This window comes from Rhamphochromis sp. 'chilingali' (assembly GCF_963969265.1).
Source record: "Rhamphochromis sp. 'chilingali' genome assembly, chromosome: 19".
NCBI classification, from domain to species: domain Eukaryota; kingdom Metazoa; phylum Chordata; class Actinopteri; order Cichliformes; family Cichlidae; genus Rhamphochromis; species Rhamphochromis sp. 'chilingali'.
Genome location: NC_137946.1, coordinates 15,920,290 through 15,942,912, shown reverse-complemented (window position 1 = coordinate 15,942,912; position 22,623 = coordinate 15,920,290). Strand labels below are relative to the sequence as shown.

Sequence of the window (22,623 nt, the reverse complement as noted above, 5' to 3'; positions counted from 1 at the left end):
CATGTGTTGTAGTCAGATCAGCATCTAATCTAATATAGGACATATGCACAATTAATTAACCTACCAGATGCTTCCAAGTGTTTAAAGAACATTGCAAAATTCCTAAAAACAAACTCAAAATATGAACAGAAATAAAGGATCCCCAAAGAGCAAGCACTTGGTGACAGTGGGAAAGAAAAACCCTCCATCAGAACCAGGCTGAGGAAGTGGTCGCCATCTGCTGTAATGGGTTGCAGGGTAGGAGAGGAACACGGCAAAAAACACACTGGAAGAAATTGGGGTGATAAGATACTGTGAGATCTTACTGTGAGGTTCTAGTTTGTGAGGATACAGCTTTTAAATTTGATTCTGGATTTAACAGGGAATCAGTGAAGAGAAGCCAGTATGGGAGAAAGATGCACTCCTTTTCTGTATCAGTGCTCCCGCTGTAGCATTTTTAATTAAATGAATTGCATTCAGCATTCACATTTCCTCCAAACATGCTAAGACAGCACATATTATGCATGCATGGGTTTATTTTTAGAACAAGTGAATGGGGGGTTGAAAAATGTATCGGGAGATACAGGAGGCTTTTCTGTTACACGTTTGCTTTTGTGCACACAAGTCACGCCAATGCAAATGATGCAAACCTAACAGAAACTGTCACCGACGTGTATAATTGATGTGTGCGGCTCTGATTACCGCAAGCAGCAGCACAGGGATCTGAAGCGTGCCTCTCATTGGACGGTAGTGATGGGGGCGGATTTACGCTGACGTTGCCCATACGCGGGATTAACTTGTTTTCTTTATATCGCCATATCTGTCACATTTTACACCGCGTAGCCCGATCAGCTGCAGATTGTTAGCGAAAGGTAAGCGTTGTGTTCGTGCAGCCCGACACCGTTGTTCGTGGAGAGGTTGCGGAACAGCGCGGATGGCTAAATGAAGAGCAGACGTCGGTATGAGGACACTGCGCTGATGTCCTGTCACACAGATGGGGGCCGACGGCAGTAAGAACAGGAAGGTGAGTTGGATATCTGGTTGCTAAGGTGTAAGGCACGTGCTTTGGTGGGGGTGGGGGTTCCCTGTGTGACGGGGTTCCGCAATCTCTTGGGACCTGAAAAGTGTGCTGAAGTTGCGTAACGGTGAAAAGTCGCCAATTAGTATTACAATGTGTTATTCCCACGTTACGATATATGGGGTGAGACCATTCACTTTGAATGCAAATTCGTCACTTTTCAAACAAAAGTCTGACACTCCCCAGATTGCGGTCACTGGTCGAAGCTGTTTAGCAGAGTGACAGCGGAGTAGATGTGCCCCTTTATTTTGCTCGGATGATAATGACACTCTGCATGGCTGATTACGCGCATCTTGCATTACATAGCTGCAGAGATGTGCAGCAGGAGCCCCACGGGGAGGGGGCTTGTTGACCCGGTGACTGCACTTTGGATGCAGACCAGGGAGTGTTTTTATATATGAGAGCAGGAATGGTTACATGAAAATGCTGTACCACTCGGCTCCACTTAGGCATTTGAGGGATGAAGATGGGGCTGTATTATAGCAAAGTCTGATGTCTTGTACAGTAAGCCACAATCGTTAGGAAAGCAACCTTTTATAAATTAAATCAAGTATATACTGTGTACTGTCTTTCAAATCTATGGCAGGTTGTAAAATTATTTAAATACAACCCCAGATACATGTGTCATTGTTTTTGTTTTTTTTAACAAACACTAAGATAAAATTCACAAGTGCTGTGTGTGTGTGTTTGAGAGAGAGAGAGAGAGAGAGAGAGACTATAAAAGATACAGAATCACAAAAGAGCTGTAGATGTTAAACAAAGAGTACAAATAAAGGAGGAAAAGTTAGAAAAAAAGACTGAACGAAGTTGTTGCGAGGGTTACTAAGAAAAAAAAACTTCTCTACAAAAAACATTTTTGCAAGTATGGCTAAGGCTCGCAAAGCTGAATCTCAGTAAACCACAAGACTTCTAGAACAATGTCCTTTAGACAGATGAAAACCAAACCCAGCGTAACATCACAAACACGTCATACCGACTGCCAAACACGTCGGTGGAGGGGTGATGATTTGAGCTTGTTTTGCAGTCGCTGAGTTGACCACAAAGTCCTCTTATACCCAAGTTTATTACAGTCTAATTTGAGGTCAAGGTGTCAATACCCAGTCAAAATCCAGACTTTAACCTGATTGAAATGCTTTGGTGGGACCTTAAAAGTGCTGTTCATAAATGAATGCCTGCAAATCTCAATGAACTGAAGCAACGATACAAAGAAAAAGTCGCAAAAATTCCTCCACAGCAACGTGTGAGGCTGATAAAGTCATACAGAATACGACTAATTCAAGTTATTGCTACAGTAAGTTGTGTTTGGACTTAGTCTGTAAATTTAGAGCAGCATTTAGGCAATTCTCTTCTGTATTTTTACAAAGCATTTTTCAGTACAGGTTGTCCTGTGCCAACTTTCTTTGTGTGTTCTAGTTTCCAAAAGGTCAAGTGAAAGCAGAAGGGCGCTTTCAGCAGTGCACGCCTGCCTTGATAAGTGTTGGTACTTAACCTTGCGTAAAACACTCTCTGAATGAACAGTCTATTCATTTTTGTTCTCCAGGAGTTTGTGTAATAAAAACAGACAATCTAAATGTTTTTTTTTATCCTGTTTCTTCTGTAGCATCTACAAAACTGTGTCTTTATCTTTTGTTTCCCCAACAGAGGCCTTCCGAAGGGCAGGAGAATGAGCACTTATCTTCTGGATGGCGTGGCTTCCTCTCAAACATTGGCCTGTCTGTCCCAGCAGGCCTGTGTCGCCTTGCCCCGTCTGCCCTTCATCTGGGCCAGCGTCGAATGCTCCAGGGCAAAGCCCCCGAGATCCCTGACCACGTCTTGAGGCTGGCAGGAGTTGGCCCCCACAAGCTGAGAGCGGAGTGGAGCCTGCCGGGGTTTATTACCATGTTCCTCCCCGAATTCCCCCACAGAACTGTGCCTGGCCACGAACACTTTCAGGTGAGGGTCATTTTGAACGCCAGCGCCACATCATGCGTCTTATGATTGAACAAAGCTTTCTCATGTTCTGCTTTTACTTTTTTTTTTTTTTAACTAGACACCATCCCATTGTATCTGTGTCTGCATTGTTCTCGCCTCACTAGGTGTTGGGCTACATCGCCAAAGGTTCATTTGGACCCATCCTGAAAGTGAAGGACAAGGTCAAACAGAAGACATATGCTGTTAAAGTGAGTGTTGATTATCTGGGTTTTAACATATAGGTTTTCTGCGTTTAAATTCTAACATAAATACCAATCAGGCTGTTGCAGGAAACTGAAGCTGTGAGATAATTGTGTTCATGGTTCATTTATAATTACAGTGGCCTGATTTCATCTTGTGTCTGCCCACAGGTCATACCTAAAGCAGAGATTTTAAGACTCGGGGTTTTGGAGCAGTCAAAGGAAGAAGTTGTAGTCCAGGTGGGTTTTGTGTTAACTTCGAAGGCACTATATTTGCATTTCATACAGTTAGCACTCAACAAACCAAGGCTTTCTAAAGTACACATAATAGTCAGTGAGTGATAATTACTGCTAACAGTTAATAAGTGATAAGATCTCATGTAAATATTGTGCTATTCTTTGATTTCTTAACTTTAGAAATGTTGATAGAAGGTAGAAAAAATCTGCTGTGATGGTGATGAACCATTTATGTTTATTTGCCTTCTCACAAAAATGGCGTGTGCCTGTAAAGTCTGAAGTTAATGCGATTCTGAGTGACGTGATCTCTCAGAAACAATGGTCGGTTGAGCTTTTCCAGGCTGACCTTTGACCTTTGCCTGCAGCGTCAGGTGCGCCACCCATTTGTCCATGACCTCCAGGACTGCTGGCAGACACAGCGCCACGTCTACATTAGTGAGTCAGACAGAGACCGGTGACCCAATCCAACCCAGATCCACTCTCCCTTTACTTCACCTCACCTTTTCTCACCTCAAAACTGGCAGCTAGGTCCAAGATCTACCCACAGCCCCACCCAAACCCAGCTCCTACAACACGATGAACAAAAAAAAAAAAAGGCAAAGAGGTTCCCGTCGAGACTTTAAAATTCAGGGTCTTTTGAGCTTGTACCCCACGTTTAATCGCACCTTTATCAAACACCCTCCAGCCCTGCAACCCCAGTCTACCACTCCCTCTGCATCGTGTAGCTTCTTCGACTTCTTTCCTCTTTCCTCCTGAGCATTTACCCTCTTTTTCCAAATTAGCCACTGACTCAGAAAGTGTGACCCACTTTGTTTGCCTCTCCACCCCCTGCAAAAAGAGAACGAGTTAGCCCCCGAAAACCAGATGCTGAACATACTGTGAATCATCACTGAGTCACATATTTTTTGAGCCTGAAATGTAGAGTACATGGAAGTCACCACAACAAACCGATGAAGATCTCTGCAGATATTTTAAAGCAATTAAGGTTAAACAGTTGCTTAATTGTTATGTTGCCTTATGTAACAGTGTTAAATAAATATGGCTATCCTCAGTTACAGTGTGGTGATTCATTATTACAAACGCACACACATGCAGTTTAAAGTCATGCTCCATTAAGGCAGCCAGCCTTAAAATTCCACCTTGCTTGCTTCCTAGAGAAAGACAGTTTTCACTCTTGTCTCTTCCCTAACTTGAGCAGTGTTGTGTTCCACCTCCCGCTGACCTTCACTTCCCAGTCACATCTCGCACCGCTGCACAGAGGCATGCTTTGATCCTGTTTCTTCTCCAACAGTGTGCGACTACTGCAGCACAGGAGACCTCTACACCTACTGGCAGATGATTGGTCAGTTCCCAGAGGACACGGTGCGAGTGTTTGCTGCAGAGTTGGGATGTGCGCTTGGTGTGTATGCTATTACATTACTAATTAAATGAAAGATGTGAACCCTCATCCGTACTGTAAGCCTGACTTTTCCCTTCAGAAATCTTAATTAGCTCAAAGCGTCGTTTCCATAGTTATTTAACTGGAAGTAATTATCAGAGGTGGTCTTATTAAAAACAGATGAGCTCTCTAAGGATCTCCACCAGCAACACAGCAAAGTCAGAATGGTTCAGTTTGCCAGTACGAAGACATGGATTTGAAACCTGTTTGCTTACTAGTTGTTGTTTTTTTACAGGCTTTCTGCACGATTTTGGGGTGATCCACAGAGATGTGAAGGTAAAAACCAAAAAAATTGTACAATGACACAAAACCTATGTTAAGCACAGGCATCTAGATCATTTCAGGCAACACATATTCATATCAAGGTTTTTCACAGGACTCTCTGCAGTCCTCAGTCTTTTACATCATTGTGAAAGGAAATTTGTCCCACTGTTCTTTACAACTTTGTTTGAGTTTAATGATGTTTGTGGGAAGTTGTTCACAGCAGCTCTCTTAAGGTCCCACCACCTTGGACATTGACATTGCTCATTGGTTCTTTTTTTTCAGCCATTCTGCTGTAGATTTGCTGTAAGACATGTGGTCTCACATTTGTGTCTAGAATACTTTGGTATACAGATGAATTCATTATTGATTCAATAACTACAAAACAAGCCCAAATCAGCCCTCTGTCACCGCAGTGTTTAACAGTTGATATTTTACAGCTGATATTCCACTTCGGTCACTCCAGGCATTGTTTGAGAAATCTTGAAAGCTGAGAAAGCGTTGTTTTGATGGAATTTTGCAAAACTAAGCAATGCTTCTTTATTTTAGAGAAGAAGCTTTTTCCTAGCAATCCTTCCAAATACTTGTTCAGTTATTTTCTAAGTGTGCTGTCATTAACTTTAACATTTAACATACTAACTGAGGCCTGTAGAGTCTGAAATGGGTTTTTGGGAAATTCTCCGAGCATTGCATATCAGCTAATCAAGTGCACTTGATTATCAGGCTGTTACTTAGCTGCTTCATTCCCATGGATGGAGTAAGGTATCCATAGGAATACCATAGGCTAGAATAAAGGATATCAAATGCTGCAAGCCTAACATTTATCATGAAGAGTTTTTGTCTTAACTCTGAAACCTTTCCAGCTGGATGTCCTACTTTTGCGTCTCATATAAGAACAGCAAGCTCAGCTTCCTTTTCCATCATGCACACGTACAAAGGCTGTTTTTGGTTTTCTAAGGCTGAATACTGAATACTTACTAAAAAGTTTCTAAACTGCTCATTCCTGTTTTTTAGTCAATGCATGAACACAACAATGTGTACAATGCATTAAAAATGTTTAAATTGCCACAAAATATTTTATTGAAGTAGAATTTGTTTGATACTTTGTGTTTTTATCAGATACCGTATTTAGAGTTTTGTTTTGTTTTAATATTTTGTTACAGGCTACAGGTTTCCTTTCATCAGTGTTTCGCAGTAATCCGATGGCAGACACGGTGTGTGGCATAAGAATTCAGTGCAAGAGTGTAATCTCATCCACCTATTTATTTATTTTGCTCTGTTGTTGCAGATGGAAAATATCCTGCTGACAGACAATGGTAAGTAAATCTTGTCCCCAGCAGAGAGCAGCATAGCGTTGGTATGAGGGAAAAGCACAGAAGCTTCTAGAAAACAGAGCTGTGCACGTCTATCAATCAATACCTATCACTGCAAACTATGAGGGAGCATTATGATACAAATAAAAATCCAGCCTGTGTCAGTTAAAAAAAAAATAGCCTGGGATTTCATACTCATCATAACATAGAGAAAATGATCTTTTCTAGGACACATCCGGCTAGCTGACTTTGGTTTGTCTCGTCGCCTGGAGAGAGGGGGAAGAGCCTTTACCATCTGTGGAACCATCCAATATATGGGTGAGGAAAACATCCACTCTTAACCTCCCCTGCAGCTCATCCCACCACAGCTGCAGATGCTGGGATTTGGAAGCATTTAGAGCGTATCTAATTATGTTTTACTGGGAGGTGAATTTATGAATGGAAAAACATTGTGAGGGTTCTCTGTCCTCTGCAGCTCCTGAGGTGCTGAGTGGTGGGCCCTACAACCATGCAGCTGATTGGTGGTCACTGGGAATTCTGCTTTTCTCACTGGCTACTGGGAAGGTTAGCTATTGTTGCCTGTTTGCACGGTCAGCAGTTCGATTAATCTCTCAGTGACACATGAGCATGAAAGACTGTGTTCATTTAATGTTCTGGCATGCTGAAGTATTAATCTATCAAAGTAGCAAAAGATGAATCATCCCCTGAATTTTCCCTCTGTCAGTTCCCCGTGGCTCCTGAACCAGACCACTGCAGCATGTTGAGGAAAGTGAGGAGCTTCCCCTATGAGATGCCCCTCAGCCTCAGCTCCCCACTGGCCTTGCTAATAACAGAGGTAATCATTTATTGTATATCTGCTAAGCAGCGAGCCAGTTGAACGGTCAGATCATCATCTGCACATTTTCCTGTCCAGCTTTTATGCAAGACTCCCTCGCGTCGCTTGAGGACGCTTGATCGTTTCCAGCGGCAAACCTTCTTCCGCGGATCAACCTTTGACCTCGACCTACTGCAGCGTCAGCCCATGGAGGTAACAGACGAGACGTCTGAATGTCCTCGGTTTGGTTGTTTCCTCTGTAAGCTGAAGCATGAGTCTTGACTTCTCCTCTCTGTTGCTGTCAGGTGATTCTGGAGCTGCGGGAGAGACCGGACCGAGCGGCCAAAGCTCGACGAGGCCTCACTTTGTCCCTACAGCCTCTCAAAGGCTTCGACTACGACTCGCTCCTCAGCCCACCCGCCACGCCACACTCGCAGCAGGATCCCAGCGCAAACACTCACACAGCTGTACCGCTGCCTGGCCCAGCACTCCCACTGCATCCTGCTCAGGAAAAAGGTCCACGCAGAGAAGTGTTTGTTTGACAGACACTGAGTTTACAGTGTAAAGGCACACTTGTGCACATTTGTTCACCCTTGAATTGGTGCGCCTTTAAAAATTTTCTAAACTTTAAAATTACTGACTTAATGGAAATCACCTTTTTTTTTTTTTCTCCACGCATATTTCAATGACTTTTATGTTTTGTGACGTGCTTAATACAAGTTATTCTTCCTTTATGTGTTTGCCTTTCTCCGCTGCACAGTTTCTTGCACACTTGTTTGCCCAACAGTTGTGCAAGAAAGATTGCACTATTGTGCATCCACTTTCCAGTAAACCATCATGGCTGCCGTGTTAATACATAGTGGACAAATGCTGTGAAATTTACCCCTTGTGGAAATGTCATGCTTGTTGATCATAATATTATAGATCATAATATTTTTTTCTTTTTTGTTTTAAGTGTGCAAACCATAGTTATCCTTTCAGCTAGGTTAGTTGATTTCAAAATCTCTGCTGTTATTTTCATGTTGCAAGATGTTGCAGTTATTTTAGCAGAAGCGGATGGAAGACTCGTTGCCTCAATCTGTGCAACTTTTACTTTGAAACATAGTCTGTACCTTTGCTCATGCCACAATCTGACCTTTCCCAAACCTGACCTTGGCTACATCATCTCCTCGAGCAAGTGACACAGTATCAGGTTCAAATGTGTATGCCTTCAACACCTTATTTAGCTTCATCATTTATAACCTACGTCTCAGGGGAGCGCTTGGTGGTTTTCCCATTCAGCCTTGATTTTTGACTCCAAGAGCTGTACAAAAGTGTGCAGATCAGAGCTGGGACTGGAACAGCAGTACCGTTTACCTCCACTTAACATTTTGATCGATACAGGGCTTTTTCTACGGTCTGTGGATGTGGTAAGCCCTTGCCAGTGATCTCACCTTTATGCACTTACCTGCTCATCTGATTATAGTGTAATTTATTTATTTATTTATTTTTGTAAAGTATGCCCTAATGTGTGCCCAGAATGCCTCGTGTGTGATCCTTGACCTTTCTTTATTTCTGGTCACCGAATGCTGATGTGTATATATTCCTGTTTATAAAGTTTATATGACTTTTTTTTTAATACTCTTTGATGTTTGATATGTTATGTTATGATGTATTTTTGTAATTGCCATGTAGCACAGATGGAATATTAAACTCTGACTGTACAAAGTTCTGCTGGTTTGTTCTGTCAGGGTGGAACCTGTTGAAGTTCAAACCAAGCATCAAAATGAGGAAGAAAGTTATTAAAGTGACTTTGAATGTGGTGTGGTTGGTGGTGCTAGACGTGCTGGTCTGAGTAATTTGGAAACTGCTGATCTGCTGGGACTTTTCCACACAGCCATCTCTACGTTTTACAGAAAAATGAGAAAATATCCAATGAGCGGCACTTCTCTGGGGTAAAAATGCAGTGTTGACATCAGACCTGACGGGATGGCATTGGCAACTCAAATAACCACTCATTACAACCAAAGTATGCAGAAGAGCATCTCTGAACGCACGACACACTGAACCTTGAAGCGGATGGGCAGAAGACACACCATGTGCTAGCAAAAGAAAAATTAGTACCAACTGAGCATCATTTAAACAGCCCAGCCTAGCTGAGCATTGACTCTGACAGTGTCCATCCCTCTATGACCACAAAATAGAAAGTTGGCATTAGCACCAACAGTGTCATCTTTACACAAAGTGAGAAGAAAGAAACAACACACATGTACAAAATGCACTATAAATGGAGCATGTATATTAGGCCACAACTAAAATAGAGGTATGCGGGCAAATCACCAAGTGCAGATCTGCATTTGACCAGGGGGAGCTCAGCATCTCAGAAAAACTTATGAAAACAAATTCCTTTTAAGGTCATATTATTGTTAATGCTCAATTCAAATGCCTTACAGAAACCTCTCAACAAATTACATTACCGAAGTATCAGAACATACCATAAACAATAATATGAATTGAAATCTAACATATGTGAAAGTCATAAAAGTTCACTCAGCTTTGTCTATAACTAGGCCGCAAAACATGAGTATTAATCATTTTCAGAGGTTATTTAGCACTAGGACGAAAAAAGACTTACCAAATACAGAGTATATTTAATTAAAGTAAATTATTTTTATCTTATTGAACAGTTTGCACTGTAGGAGGCGAAGTTCCGCCTTTGTTCACAATCGCTTTGTCAATTTTACCATCATCATCTATAAATACCTTGGTACTTTTAGAAAACAGAGGACAAACTGTCTCCACAAAGAAGAAAAAAAGATGCACAATCACTCTGGAGCTCTGCGGCGCATGCGCCCCGTCGCTTCGTGCCGTGACGCCTGGTTTAAGCTCCGCCCAGGCTTCAGGCTTTCTAAAAGGTCACGTCGCGCTGCAGCAGTGAAACAGGAGACCGTTCCGCATCCTCTGCGCACACCTCACTTGATCTCTATCAGCAGGTAAGAGTCACCTCATCCAAAAATTGTTTAAATTTTAAACGTTTATTGTGTGTTACTGAGCGCGTCAGCCATGATGGCTGTCATTCTGATGGTGATGCGGATGTGATGCTGTTGACTGAACCTACAGCTAGCTGTATCTTCCAAAAGCTAGCCTGTTAGCCATAAATGAACAAACAGCGTCATTAGCTGTATCACTGATGCTATGTCATCTCAATTTGACAGACAACTCCTAAAAGTCTATCACCTTCTCAAAAACAGTCGTTTTAGAGTTGCGCATTTCGGCCCCATCATCGAAGTACGCAACAGGAAGGGCGCAGAAGTGATGACCTTCAAGGATGGAAGTGGAGGAGACGAGCCTGTTGCGCCTTCCTTCGCTTCAGATCGACGCTATCAGTTTTTACATGTGCTTGATTATGCGTGATTTGTCGGGTACAAACGTGGGTGGCAGCGGTGATGGGTGAGGGCTGTGACGAGGTTGTTTCCCGTCAGGGTGTAGCTGTCCCGAAGCACGTAGACATCGAGAGGCGGAGCCGCAGAGTACGTGAAAAAGCTACACGTGTTAATGAAGTCATATAGCGGCCTGAATTTTGGAAGCAAGGCATATATATATATATATATATATATATATATATATATATATATATATATATATATATATATATATATATATATATATATATATATATATATATATATATATATATATGCTAGTTTTGTAGAAAAGTGGCGTAAAATTAACCAACTTAAGCAAATTAGTTCAGAATGTAAAATAAATACTAATATCAACAATAATCATGATAATATATAACAAATATGTTTTAGCCCTTATCACGTGGGGATGTAATTGATGAGGGTTGGATTGCAGAAGTGTTTATAATTAAAAAAACAAAACAAACGGCAGTTTCCACTTAGTAATTATATTTTTTACTATTCTCTTGCATTATTAACGAGTGTAATTCTTAAATAAGTGTTTTCATTGTTGATTTGTACGCTACTACTTCACGTGTAAAATGAATTTTTAAAAAAACAAATGAGGCAATGGATCAATGAACAAATCCAAACCCTTAATCAATAACTGCTGTTGCTAAATAATTCTCCATTGATAAACTAATAGTTTCCAGTCCAGAAAGTATTTTTACAATCATACACCAGGTGTTCTTAATTATGAGTGGTTTCCTTACTGACGTTTGTTATGGACATGTTTCTGAAGTCTAACCTGCACATTTTCATCAATGTCCACCTTTCTTTGAACTGCAACATCCTCGCAGCCTCGAGGTCTGTAATAGGCTCCCATTGAGCTGCATGGGTAACAGTGCTCCTGCTACCGCTGCAGCATCAAGGCCTGAAGATAGATGCGACGCCAAGGCCAGAGGCCCGTCTGGTAACAAAGCACAGCACTGAAAGCAGGCTTTTTATTTTAGTGCTGTCCTGCAGGAGCCATTTCATCGCAAAGCTCATGCAACTTGAAAATAGAATTTAAAAAAAAAAAAAAAAAAAAAGTGGCACCCTCCAGAGGGTTCTGATGATCTAGACAAAACGGCAAAAAAATCCTCATCCTCCCCCTACATGCTTATGAACATAGGCAGTAAATCTAGCATGCAAGCTCAAGACCTTGTAGTTGAATGCTTGCAGCAATGCTTAAAAGAAGACCAGCTGCAGCGTGATGGCTGTAAATGTGGACTCTGATGTTTTTCTTGTATTTGTGATTTCTCACTGCATGCCGGGCTGCTCCTGTTTTAAGGTGAGAAGCATTGGATGGCCCCTCTGTTTGTTTTTGTTTTTTCTTCTGTTAACCTGAAATTCAATCGAAATCAGACAGCATCACAGTTAAATCAGCCTGGTACAAATCTAGATGTGTCATTTTCCATCTAACAACAACTAAAGAGCGTGTGTGTGTGTGTGAGTCCGGTCTTCTTGTTTTTTCAAGTGGTTCTCTGTGACTCAGCAGGGAGTTGATCTTCATGTCGCATTGCAGAAGTGTTGTTGAAGCAGACCACTTCAACAGGCTGGATCAAAGATCAGAAAATATAGAGAGCTGGGCTACGTGTCATGAAAGCCTGCATATGCAGTCTACTCACAACAGTGAACCAGCTTTAAACTGTTCAGTCATATCACTTCAGGCTTATCAGTTTTTAGTGATGGTATGGTTTTGTTTTGGGGGTTTTTGGGTTTTTTTGTTTATTTTTTGTTTTTTATTCTTTTGAGCTGCTTTAGCCACACAGGAAATTGATCAGGAATCGATGAAGAATCTGACCTCCAAGCAGAATTTCTAATTGCAGTTACCAAATCAATAAATCTCACGAATGACAATCAATAGGATGCACTCGAATTTACTACACACACGCCCGTTCAACTATCTTATTGAGGACCTTCACTGACATAATGGTTTCCCTAACCGTTAAAAATGAATGCCTCAACCAAACCCTTATCCTAAACCTAACCATAACCTAATTGTAACCCTGACACTAAAACCACATTTTGAGCCTCAAAAAGGCCTTCAAACTTGTGAGGACCAGTGTGTGTGTCCTCACAAGTGACTGTTGGTTCTTACAAGTATAGTAGAATGCAGCTTTCGGTCCTCACAAAGATGGCTAAACAGGAACACGAACACACACAAACAGCCTTAGAACCTTGTGCACATAATTTATAAAATATTTGAAAGCCGCATTAGATAAATGTCCTTGGCCACTGGGGCAACATGATCACTGAACAGTGTATGTTATTGGTTAGTTATTGGTAACTTTATGTGTATGTGACTGTCTGGAAGATAACGGTTATCACCAGTGTTGATGATAACGCTACTGGAAGGTCTCTACTTGATTCTGATAGCGCTTACGCTGCTCTAGTTTTAGCTTCCTATTTTTTTTTTTTTTTTTTTTTTTTTTTTGGAAACACAGGAAGATCTTTTTAACCCTGGAGAACCCATGGGGTCAAATTTGACCCCATGGTTTCCCTAGTAAACCAATGGGGACGGATCTGACTCCATGGGTTCTCCAGGCTTAAAGAGTTCTTAGCCTAATACTGTAGCTCAGGGTAGTCAATACAAATGAAGACGCAGGTTCACCCAATTGTAATGTCCTGCAGTTTTTATAGGATGTGCTATAGTTTCTTTAAATCTGCTACAGTTGGGTAGTTGAGGCTTCTACCGAACTCAAAAAAATTTCTGTATTTTAATATTAACTCAAAAAACAAAACAAAATGGTTTCAAATAATCACTTGACTTCATGAATAGATCATGAAGCTAAAGGAATATGCAAAGCAGAAATATTTAAACTCAAACACCAATGAAAAGCCTTCCTTTTAATTCTCTTGATCAGGCCATTTCCCTAACATCCTATGCTCTGAATAATGGACTTTTTTTTTTTTTTTTTGGTCTTTTTAACCTTTTGGGCTTGTTTGTTTTAAGTGTGTCACATCTGTGGTGCAAGGCCCTGCAGTGGTGCTTGTGTGGCACAGAGTGAGGTAGTTGTCTTTGTTCTAATGGCCTCCTCTGGGACTGTTTCCTGGAGACGTTCAAGAAGCAAACCCAAAAATGGAAAACATAAGATTAGTACCTCCTTTGGCTGTGAGTAACATAAGCTGAGTTGTCATCACCTGATTATGTCTAAAGCAGTTCAGCCACAGCCTTCTGACAATCTCCCATTTTTTGATTTGGGAGCCATCGTAGATTAAGAGAGACAGAAGGATAATCCTATGTGACAAATATTTTCCCAGGTTACTTTACCAAAGAGAGAAATGTCCTTGACACCACACACTCTCTCTCTGTGGTTGTTGCATTGATGCATAGTAGTGATTCTAAAACTTTATACTTGCACATTTAGCCAATATCTTTTTTTTTTCTTTTTTTTTTAAAGCTAATAACCCTCCAAGCATAAACTCTAGTGCACTACTACCAAACTTGCCCCAGCTGATAATGTGCTAGAGTCCTGCCTCATATTGTTCTTTTAAGGGGGTTGTATTAATTTGTGTATGCAATTCCCTATGGACGGTGTAAAAAGACAGGGTTTCACCCATTGCAAATGTGCTCCTGTGCACTCGTCCAAAATCCCGGATGCATGTCCCTGGTTGCGGATGACCTATGTGTCAGTTTAATGCCGATTGGTTGACACGTGGCGACATTCACAGGGACTGGGAGAAGCACAGGCAGTGACTGTGGTGGTCACTTCTCAATGTGTTTGACACTTTGTTTCACTTCAGCTCTTTTCATGTTGTAACTTCCCTCTACTCTGTCCTGAGCTGATGGACCAATAACAGAATAACCAGGAGTAGCCCGCAGACCAGTTATACTACATAGTTGTGTAGTATACTGGTACACTCCCTCCACCGAGGCTCTCTGTGGGTAAGCAGGCCTCCATAGGCTGCTGGGGCTGAGCCGTGATTTCAGCGTAAGCCTCCAGTCAATGTAAAGTTGTCATCTTTAGTAATTTTCCGTTATTTTATTTTATTTTATTTATTTTTTTGTCCAGTTGTTGCATAAACTGTAGATTTCCTATTGAGTTAGCTTGTTGTGCAATGTTTCCTTAGCGAAACTCCACCACGGTGGAGTCGTACTGCTTCACAAAGGAGGGCAGGTATTTGCTGAGCATGGTTTTTGGCTGGTACAGACAGTGGAGCAGAGCTGAGGGCACACATGCCTGTGCCCTTAGGTTGGCTTTTATCACGTGTAAATACTTCCTTTTATTCACTGGAGATGTGAAGTATGCAGCTTGTACCCCTGCTGAAGCTATTCTCCTCGGGGACACGATATGCCCTGCAGGCCTGGCCGTGTGAGTGTGTGTGATAAGAGTTGCACACTGATTTCATTGAGAGGCCTGTGTGTACTGTAAAGGTTATCTCATAGCTTTAAGCTGAGGATTAACACAGAGGGTACAGGGAGTATATCAGACGGTGTGCTCTCACAATAAACCAGCCTCCCTGACTTTATCATTAAGCTGTATTACAGCCTCCTATGAATGTGTGCCTTTACAATATACTGACAATTCCAGCTTTTAGTTGACACTGCTTGCTGTGGAGGAACATTTAGTAGAATAAATGAATAGTCTATCGAATTCTCCAATGGATGACCTGCTATTGTGGCCCACACCCGGCAGCGTTGTGCACAAAGCTACAGCCTTGTGTTCAGCGGGAGCGCCTCGGATACCAATATAGCCAAACAGACAAGTCGCAGCTTGTTCTCAGGCACACAGTGCATTAGCTGGAGTGAGAACGGAAATTTACAAATCCTTGATGCACTCATATCGCATGGCTCCAGTAGAAATAATTTGTAGTCTGAGAACAGCAGCGCTTAAATGGATGCGTGACGTGTCACTCCAGGCGAAGAACTAAAGGTGTAACTGGCAGAGAGGTGTATAATGACAGAGGAAAACAAAGAGTGTTGCTGAGGAGGGGGAAACGAGCCGTGTTGCATCCAGGCCTGCAGCTATAATGAGGACTGGCAGCAGAGTCTATAGGAGCGTTATTACACAACCCCTTCCCCCTCCCTCCATCCGTCTGGTGTGGTTCACATGGGGGAGGTGAGGGGTTATGTAACTGCTAATTTATGGAAGAGTGAGGAAGGGAAAGGGGAATTAAATAATCTGGTTTGAAGGCTGTTTATGGAGTTTGGTCACTGCCACCAAGCTTTCTGTTTTTAATGACTGACACCAGATGATGCATGAAAATGAATGTCAACAAGATGGGGTGTTTGCTTCTAGTCACAATAAGTGATTTTACTGAATTACTTTTTTCTATTTCCTTTTCTTCTCCCCCCCTTCAACTCTCAGGAAATGTACTGCTCGCATCTTGCACACATGTCATGTTCTTGTATGGTGTGATTAAGTGCCATCGTGTAGGAGTTTGCCCATTTTCACCAATCTGGCTGCACTTAACTTAGAAAAGCTCATTGGTATAACAGTATAGTTGAGCTGCAGACAATGGAGACATTAAATGAGGCCAGCCCTGGGCAGTCATCCAGGTTTGCACATAGTGAAGCAGTATGTGTGTTTCGCTCTCTTTCAGCCACCATGACTCACCAGTATCCCGCACTGACCCCTGAGCAGAAGAAGGAGCTGCAGGACATTGCTCACAGGATAGTAGCTCCAGGCAAAGGCATCCTCGCAGCTGATGAGTCCACCGGTATGTGTTGGTGTGTCGGTGTTTCAGCAAAGGTGGCTGATTGAAACGCAACATTAAACATGGTTGAATACCAACATACAGTACACTGAACATGCAGTGAGTTGCATGTGAAATTAGAATTGCTGTGCGTTTATTTAAAGAGATCATAAAATAAAGATGCATGTTATTGTTTCTATAAGATTACTGCAAACAAGCAGTTTTAGTCTTCTGCTGTAGGCCATTTTATACTGTAAATGATGCTAAATAAATGGCATTTGTGTCGTCTGTGTGTATTTTATTAAATCCATGTCCTTGTTTTTTGCTCTTTAGGCAGCATGGCAAAGCGTTTGAACCCCATTGGGGTCGAGAACACTGAGGAGAACAGGCGCCGCTACCGCCAGTTGCTCTTCACAGCCGACCAGCGCATCGACAGCTGTATCGGAGGTGTGATCTTCTTCCATGAAACCCTCTACCAGAACACTGACGATGGCGTCAACTTCGCCAAGCTCATCAAAGACCGCGGCATTGTCGTTGGCATCAAGGTAGGCAGGGGATTGCCGTTGCTGGGTAATCAGTTTACCCTGGTGCATTCTTGAAAATTAGTTTTAGCTCAGTTTCATTATGCTTCTGCTGCATTGCCTGGTTTGTGCCATTACGTGTTAGTTTACATAGTTTGTTGTGCTCAGAGTCTACCTTAAAACACAAGAGCCTGAGTGCTGAAAATCTCAACCTCCTTTTGTTTTGAATGTCATCATCACTTCGCTGTTGATATAATGCAGTCAAGTGACTCAGCTTAGCAGGCAGTGTAAACCCTCATCGTTTAGCAGGTAAAACCTGAAAGGTGTTCCTTTTTTTTTCTTAAACCAAAAAAAAACACGCTTTCAGTGTGTTTACATACACTCAGACCCACACATAACAGCAGATCATGTTGTTAGGACCAACTGGGCTAAAGTTATTTCAGGTCAAATTCAGAACATTTTCTGTTTGTCTTTACAGGTTGACAAGGGTGTTGTACCCCTCGCAGGAACAAATGGAGAGACCACCACTCAGGGTAGGAGACAGTAGACGCACAAGTTTGAGAACTGAAATGAACTTCACGGAAGCCCTGTGTGTTTCTCATGGCTGGTTCTGTGCGTTGTTTGAGTGCAGGTCTGGATGGGCTGTCCGAGCGATGCGCGCAGTATAAGAAGGACGGCGCAGATTTCGCCAAGTGGCGTTGTGTGCTGAAGATCAGCGAAACCACGCCGTCTGAGCTGGCCATCTTTGAGAACGCCAACGTGCTGGCACGATATGCTAGCATCTGCCAACAGGTTAGTGTGGTACTATAGAGGATTCCTTTCCTTTTTTTGGAAAGGACACTAGTGATCATCAAATGGTAGTATTGTATATTTCTAAAATACTGGTGTTAAATTTACACTCTGTAATCTCTTTCAGAATGGTATTGTTCCAATTGTGGAGCCTGAGATCCTTCCCGATGGAGATCATGACCTGAAGCGTTGCCAGTACGTCACCGAGAAGGTAACATGTTGCAGAATGTGGAACTCTGCCACCTTTATCTGTTCTGGAGAGTTCAAGTTTGGACTTGCGTGCTATCGTTTGTCTCCTGCTGTTAGGTCCTTGCTGCAGTGTACAAGGCTCTGTCGGACCACCACGTGTACCTCGAGGGGACACTGCTGAAGCCCAACATGGTCACAGCTGGACACTCCTGCCCAACTAAGTACAGCAGTGAAGAAATCGCCATGGCTACTGTTACTGCTCTGCGCCGCACAGTGCCTCCTGCTGTCCCAGGCAAGATACTTGTGTATATAATAGGAAAAATTCAGGGAGTGGGACAGTATCTGTGTGCAACAGCAGGGCTCCAAGTGACTTAATAGAGCAGCATATTTAAAAGTTAAACCATTATATGTTATCATGGATAAACTGCTAGCTGAAACATGCTTTTGTGAATGTATAAAATCAGTTAGATCATCCCTTGGAATTTGGATGAGTTGACTAGTAAATTGGCAGTCTTGGCATTTTTCAGATTGCTTTGATTTCCTAATAGTAATACTTAAATCTCTAGATTCTTTCACTCGTTTATATCTACCTGCAGAGTGCAAACATGCAGGAAAAGATGCTTTCGAAAACCTTTAAAATCTTCCTCGACATCAGGTATGAGCAGATTGGTAACTCGTGTTTCTTTTGTATAAACAGGGGTGACATTCTTGTCTGGTGGCCAGTCTGAGGAAGAGGCCAGCGTGAACCTTAATGCCATTAACAACTGCCCACTCCCCAAGCCCTGGGCCCTGACTTTCTCCTACGGCCGTGCCCTGCAGGCCTCAGCTCTTAACGCCTGGAAAGGACAGCTGAACAACGAGAAGGCCGCCACCGAGGAGTTCGTCAAGCGCGCCGAGGTCAGACCACAGGAAGGGACATCAGATGTGTCCTTTGTACTGCTAATTTAAAAAAGCAAAACTTTCTTTGCTCTTTTGCTTATGTCTGTTTTGTTTTTTTTCTTCTCCAGGCTAACAGTCTGGCTGCACTCGGCAAGTACGAGTCTTCCGGAAGTGGCACTGCCGCAGCCCAGTCCCTCTACGTGGCTAATCACGCCTATTAAACAGCAAACTACCACGTTGAGCTGTGGCATAGTTATAGTCTTCTATCTGCTCTGCTGTCTCCCCTCTTCACTCCTCCATCAATCACAGGCCTGTGCTGTCTGCTTTACTTTAGAGTTCTTAAATTTACATTATTAGATATGTGTATTTGAAACCATCATGTGACATCACAGTACAAAAGGAAACAGACATGGGTCATCTGTCTTTTTTTTTTTCTTTTTTTTTTTTAATTCCCCCCAGTTTCAACAAATGGTTAGTTTTGAGACAATTTGAAGTTAAACGGTTGGAGGATAATCAAAAATGTTTAGTCAGTATTCATTCCACATTCCTTCTTTCACGCAGCTGTCTCTGCCCACTTCACACAAAATATCAAATCACTCCCAAGCAGGCCAGATCAGCATGTTTGTGTCAGTGTTTCGCTTCTGTCAGAACGGCATTTGTTCATTGTTGAAACGCTCTACTAACATCCGCACTGACACCAAGTGGGACCAACTGCTTATTAGTGGCATCAGAACATGCGTTAAGGAGCAAGATGGCAGACGAGGTGAAAATGTTGAGCCGAGTTGATCTTTTGAACAAAAGTGTGGAGTGCTCTGTTGTGCTTTCAGACAGATGTATATCTAGTAGATGTTAGCAGGCACATTATACTGTAATAAGCCACTACACACCAGGATTCTTCCTTTTTTTTTTTTTTTTTTTTTTGTTCTTGTGCTCCTTATCACCATTATTGAATTTTAAAACAAACAACCATCTTGTGTGTCTGTTCATTAGCTTAACATTACATGCAGTAATCGACGTATTCAGTTGTGTGAAGGTGTCAATATTATGTGATGCTAGTGTGTCATCCTCCCACCTGATTTTCCCCCCTGCCTGCCCTACCGAACGACCAGACTAGTTTCTATCGACATTCACATCCAATGGACCAATGGCGTGGGGTCAGCAGCGGGGAAACGGTCGCTGCTGTGTTGGAGTACTGTGCCGTTTGTGGTGTTAATATTGTTCTTTAAGCACTTGGTGTGTCAAATAGTGGAGAAAAATAAACTAAAACCTTAAAACATCAGATGCTTTTGTGTGATGGAATTTTCTACACCTGTCCTGATACTGGCGATGACAGAGTTATGCATGTTAGTCAAATATTGCTACTTTATTATTTAGAATCTTTACTGCCTCTACATTTTAGAAATCAATGTTGAGTATTTAATTATATTTAGTTGGCTGATATCATTACCTTTACACAATCAGCTTATTGTGATTTGAAATTAAATGGCCAACACTAATCTGCATATTTAAACTTTATTTTCAGTTTCCTGGAGGTGTATATATGCCTACATGCACCCCCTTTCTGAGTCAAAGTCATGTGTTTTGCGCTCAATCTTGCAGATTGGATAGACAGTCGCATGGAAGCAGCTCAGGGTGTGTAGGCATGACCTGCTGAAGTTAAAGCTAAAGATCAGAATGTAACACGTAGGATATTACTTTGGTCAGGGTTTACGGAAACTGGTCCAAAAAAAGGGAAAAAATATCCAGTGAGCAGTATTTCTCTGGATGATAATGCTTTGATGGCAGAGGTGACTGGCCAGACTGCTTTGAGCTGATAGAGAGGCAGCAGTAACTCAAATAACCACTCAATAGCTAAGATAAGATAAAACTTTATTAATCCCTCGGGTGGGTTCCTCTGGGAAATTCGGTTTCCAAAAGCACAGCACCGACAGAAGTTACAGTTACAGAATATTATATATATATATATATGTATATGTATATATACATACACACACACATATAAATACAGAGACAAATATAAATAAAATATACGAAGGGGATAAATAAAATAAATAGGAATAAAAATAAAAATACAAGTGAATTGCACATTTCAAGTATTGAGGTCTATTGCACCATTGACTAAGATATGCAGAAGAGCATCTATGAATGCACTACACATCATGTGGCTTAAAGGAGATGTGCTACCGCAGCAGAAGACCACACCAGCTAAAATTTCTTTCAGTGGACAGTGAGTCTGTGTGAATTTATAAAGCCTTTTTAAAAACAACTACGGGGTCTCCTTCACCAAATGTAAAAGACAAACTTGGGCCAAAAGGTAAAAAATATAGAAAATCGCTCCACAATTTTGCAGCTGCAACTTCGAAAGCCCCGTCACCTCTGAGTTTATGTTGTGTCTTTGGAACCAGCAAAAGTCTCTGGTCTGCTGACCTGAGAACGAGGTGGGACATAAGAGTGCAATAGCTCAGACAGATAAAATTATGTAGAATCATTAAGAGACTTAAAGACAAATAAAAGGATTTTTAAAATGGATTCGTAAACTAACTGGAAGCTAAAATTGGAGTGATGTGCTCTTGCATCCTTGCACCAGAAAAAAATCGAGCGGCGCTGTAGGTGACCAACTGGCCTGGCCAATTCCAATGAAAAGTGCATTGCAGTAATTGACACAAGAGGTTTTAAAACAGAAGTATTAATGTTTCAAGGTTGGACTAGAGTGGCTTGACCTTTGGCAGTCATCTCAACTGGAAAAAGCAGGCTTTTGCTACAGTGTTCACATAAGCTTTGAGCTTTAGAGAAGGATCCATTTTCACTCCTAAATTAGTGATAATGGATTTCTCATTTGGGGCCAATGAGGAAAGGTCAATACAGGGGCTGCTGCTGGTGCCGCTGAATCTAAACAACGTGACTTCTATCTTGTTCTCATTAAAATTCAAGTGATTTATCACCATCCATCTCCTGATGTCAATAAGGCCGTCATGGAGAGGCAGGACAGAGCATTCAGTCGTGTGCTAACATGAGGTCTAAAGTGTACCTTATGTTGGGTCCAAGCTGTGTATCACCATTTTCACTAGCATTACTGATGCTACCAGTTTCTTAAAATTATTTAGATGAAATATGCACTTTATGAAAGGGTATCTGTGGTGTCCAGTAGAGTCCAAGGGTCACCACACAAATCACCCAAATTTAACAAAGCTGACCTAAAAGTAATGAGGTCACCTGTTTAACACCAGGACCAGCTGGACAAATCAGAGCAGGGTAAATACATAACTGAGAGAGCAGCTGTTTCCTCCCTTATTGCCTATTCTGGGTGTCCTTGAGCACCCTGGCTAACTTCCATATATCATCCCAGGGTTATCAGATCAGATTTGGGTTTTACTGGACAGCTTGAGGAAGATGGCAGTGATGCAGGTGGATGTCCCTCTAGTGTCCTTACCTGACAGAACGACCACAATATGTGCATCTTCGGTGTCTGACAAGTGGTCATCAACACCAGGGCACCACAAGGAACTGTCCTCTCCCTTTTTCTATTCACCCTCTACACCACGGACTTCAGCCACTGCACAGAGACCTGGTATCTTCATCAGTTTTATAATGAGTCTGTGGTGGTTGGATGCAATAGCGAGAGTGATGAGATAGAGTACAGGGCTGTGGTGGACTTGTTTTTCCACATGTTGCGGGCATGCTGCTGGGGCAGCAGACTAAGGATCATATGTGTTAATTGTGTAAATAACACTAAGCATACTCACTTTTGTTGGTTGCTCAAGGAATTTATGCATTCACAAAGATGAATTGAGCCTGTCGTAATTAAAGCTACCACAGATGGCGCTGAATACCCACATTTATCACAGTGTGTTTGTGCGTTTAATTCTTTTACAGGTTGCGCCGACGGTCATTTTCACTCCTGCAATCCTTTGCA

General features: G+C 42.0%; 2 protein-coding genes across 3 annotated transcripts; both read left to right on the top strand.

Moving 5' to 3' along the window:
* The first annotated feature begins 757 nt into the window (after positions 1–757).
* rskrb (ribosomal protein S6 kinase related b) lies at positions 758–9,065 on the top strand. Of its 2 annotated transcripts, XM_080866762.1 has the most exons (14): positions 758–1,003; positions 2,699–2,989; positions 3,133–3,216; positions 3,379–3,447; positions 3,810–3,879; positions 4,736–4,843; positions 5,118–5,158; positions 6,307–6,357; positions 6,432–6,459; positions 6,685–6,774; positions 6,932–7,020; positions 7,181–7,291; positions 7,370–7,483; positions 7,576–9,065. In XM_080866762.1, the coding sequence occupies exons 1-14, from the start codon at positions 974–976 to the stop codon at positions 7,810–7,812; spliced, it is 1,413 nt and encodes a 470-aa protein (XP_080722888.1). In that variant the 5' UTR covers positions 758–973; the 3' UTR covers positions 7,813–9,065. The 2 variants fall into 2 exon arrangements, with proteins under 2 accessions (XP_080722888.1, XP_080722889.1); XM_080866763.1 differs by lacking the exon at positions 6,307–6,357.
* Positions 9,066–10,109: 1,044 nt separating this feature from the next.
* On the top strand, positions 10,110–19,989 carry aldocb (aldolase C, fructose-bisphosphate, b). The gene is made up of 9 exons (XM_080866708.1): positions 10,110–10,242; positions 16,240–16,356; positions 16,666–16,877; positions 17,332–17,386; positions 17,485–17,645; positions 17,770–17,853; positions 17,949–18,123; positions 18,529–18,728; positions 18,839–19,989. The coding sequence occupies exons 2-9, from the start codon at positions 16,245–16,247 to the stop codon at positions 18,929–18,931; spliced, it is 1,092 nt and encodes a 363-aa protein (XP_080722834.1). The 5' UTR covers positions 10,110–10,242; positions 16,240–16,244; the 3' UTR covers positions 18,932–19,989.
* The last annotated feature ends 2,634 nt before the right edge of the window (positions 19,990–22,623 follow it).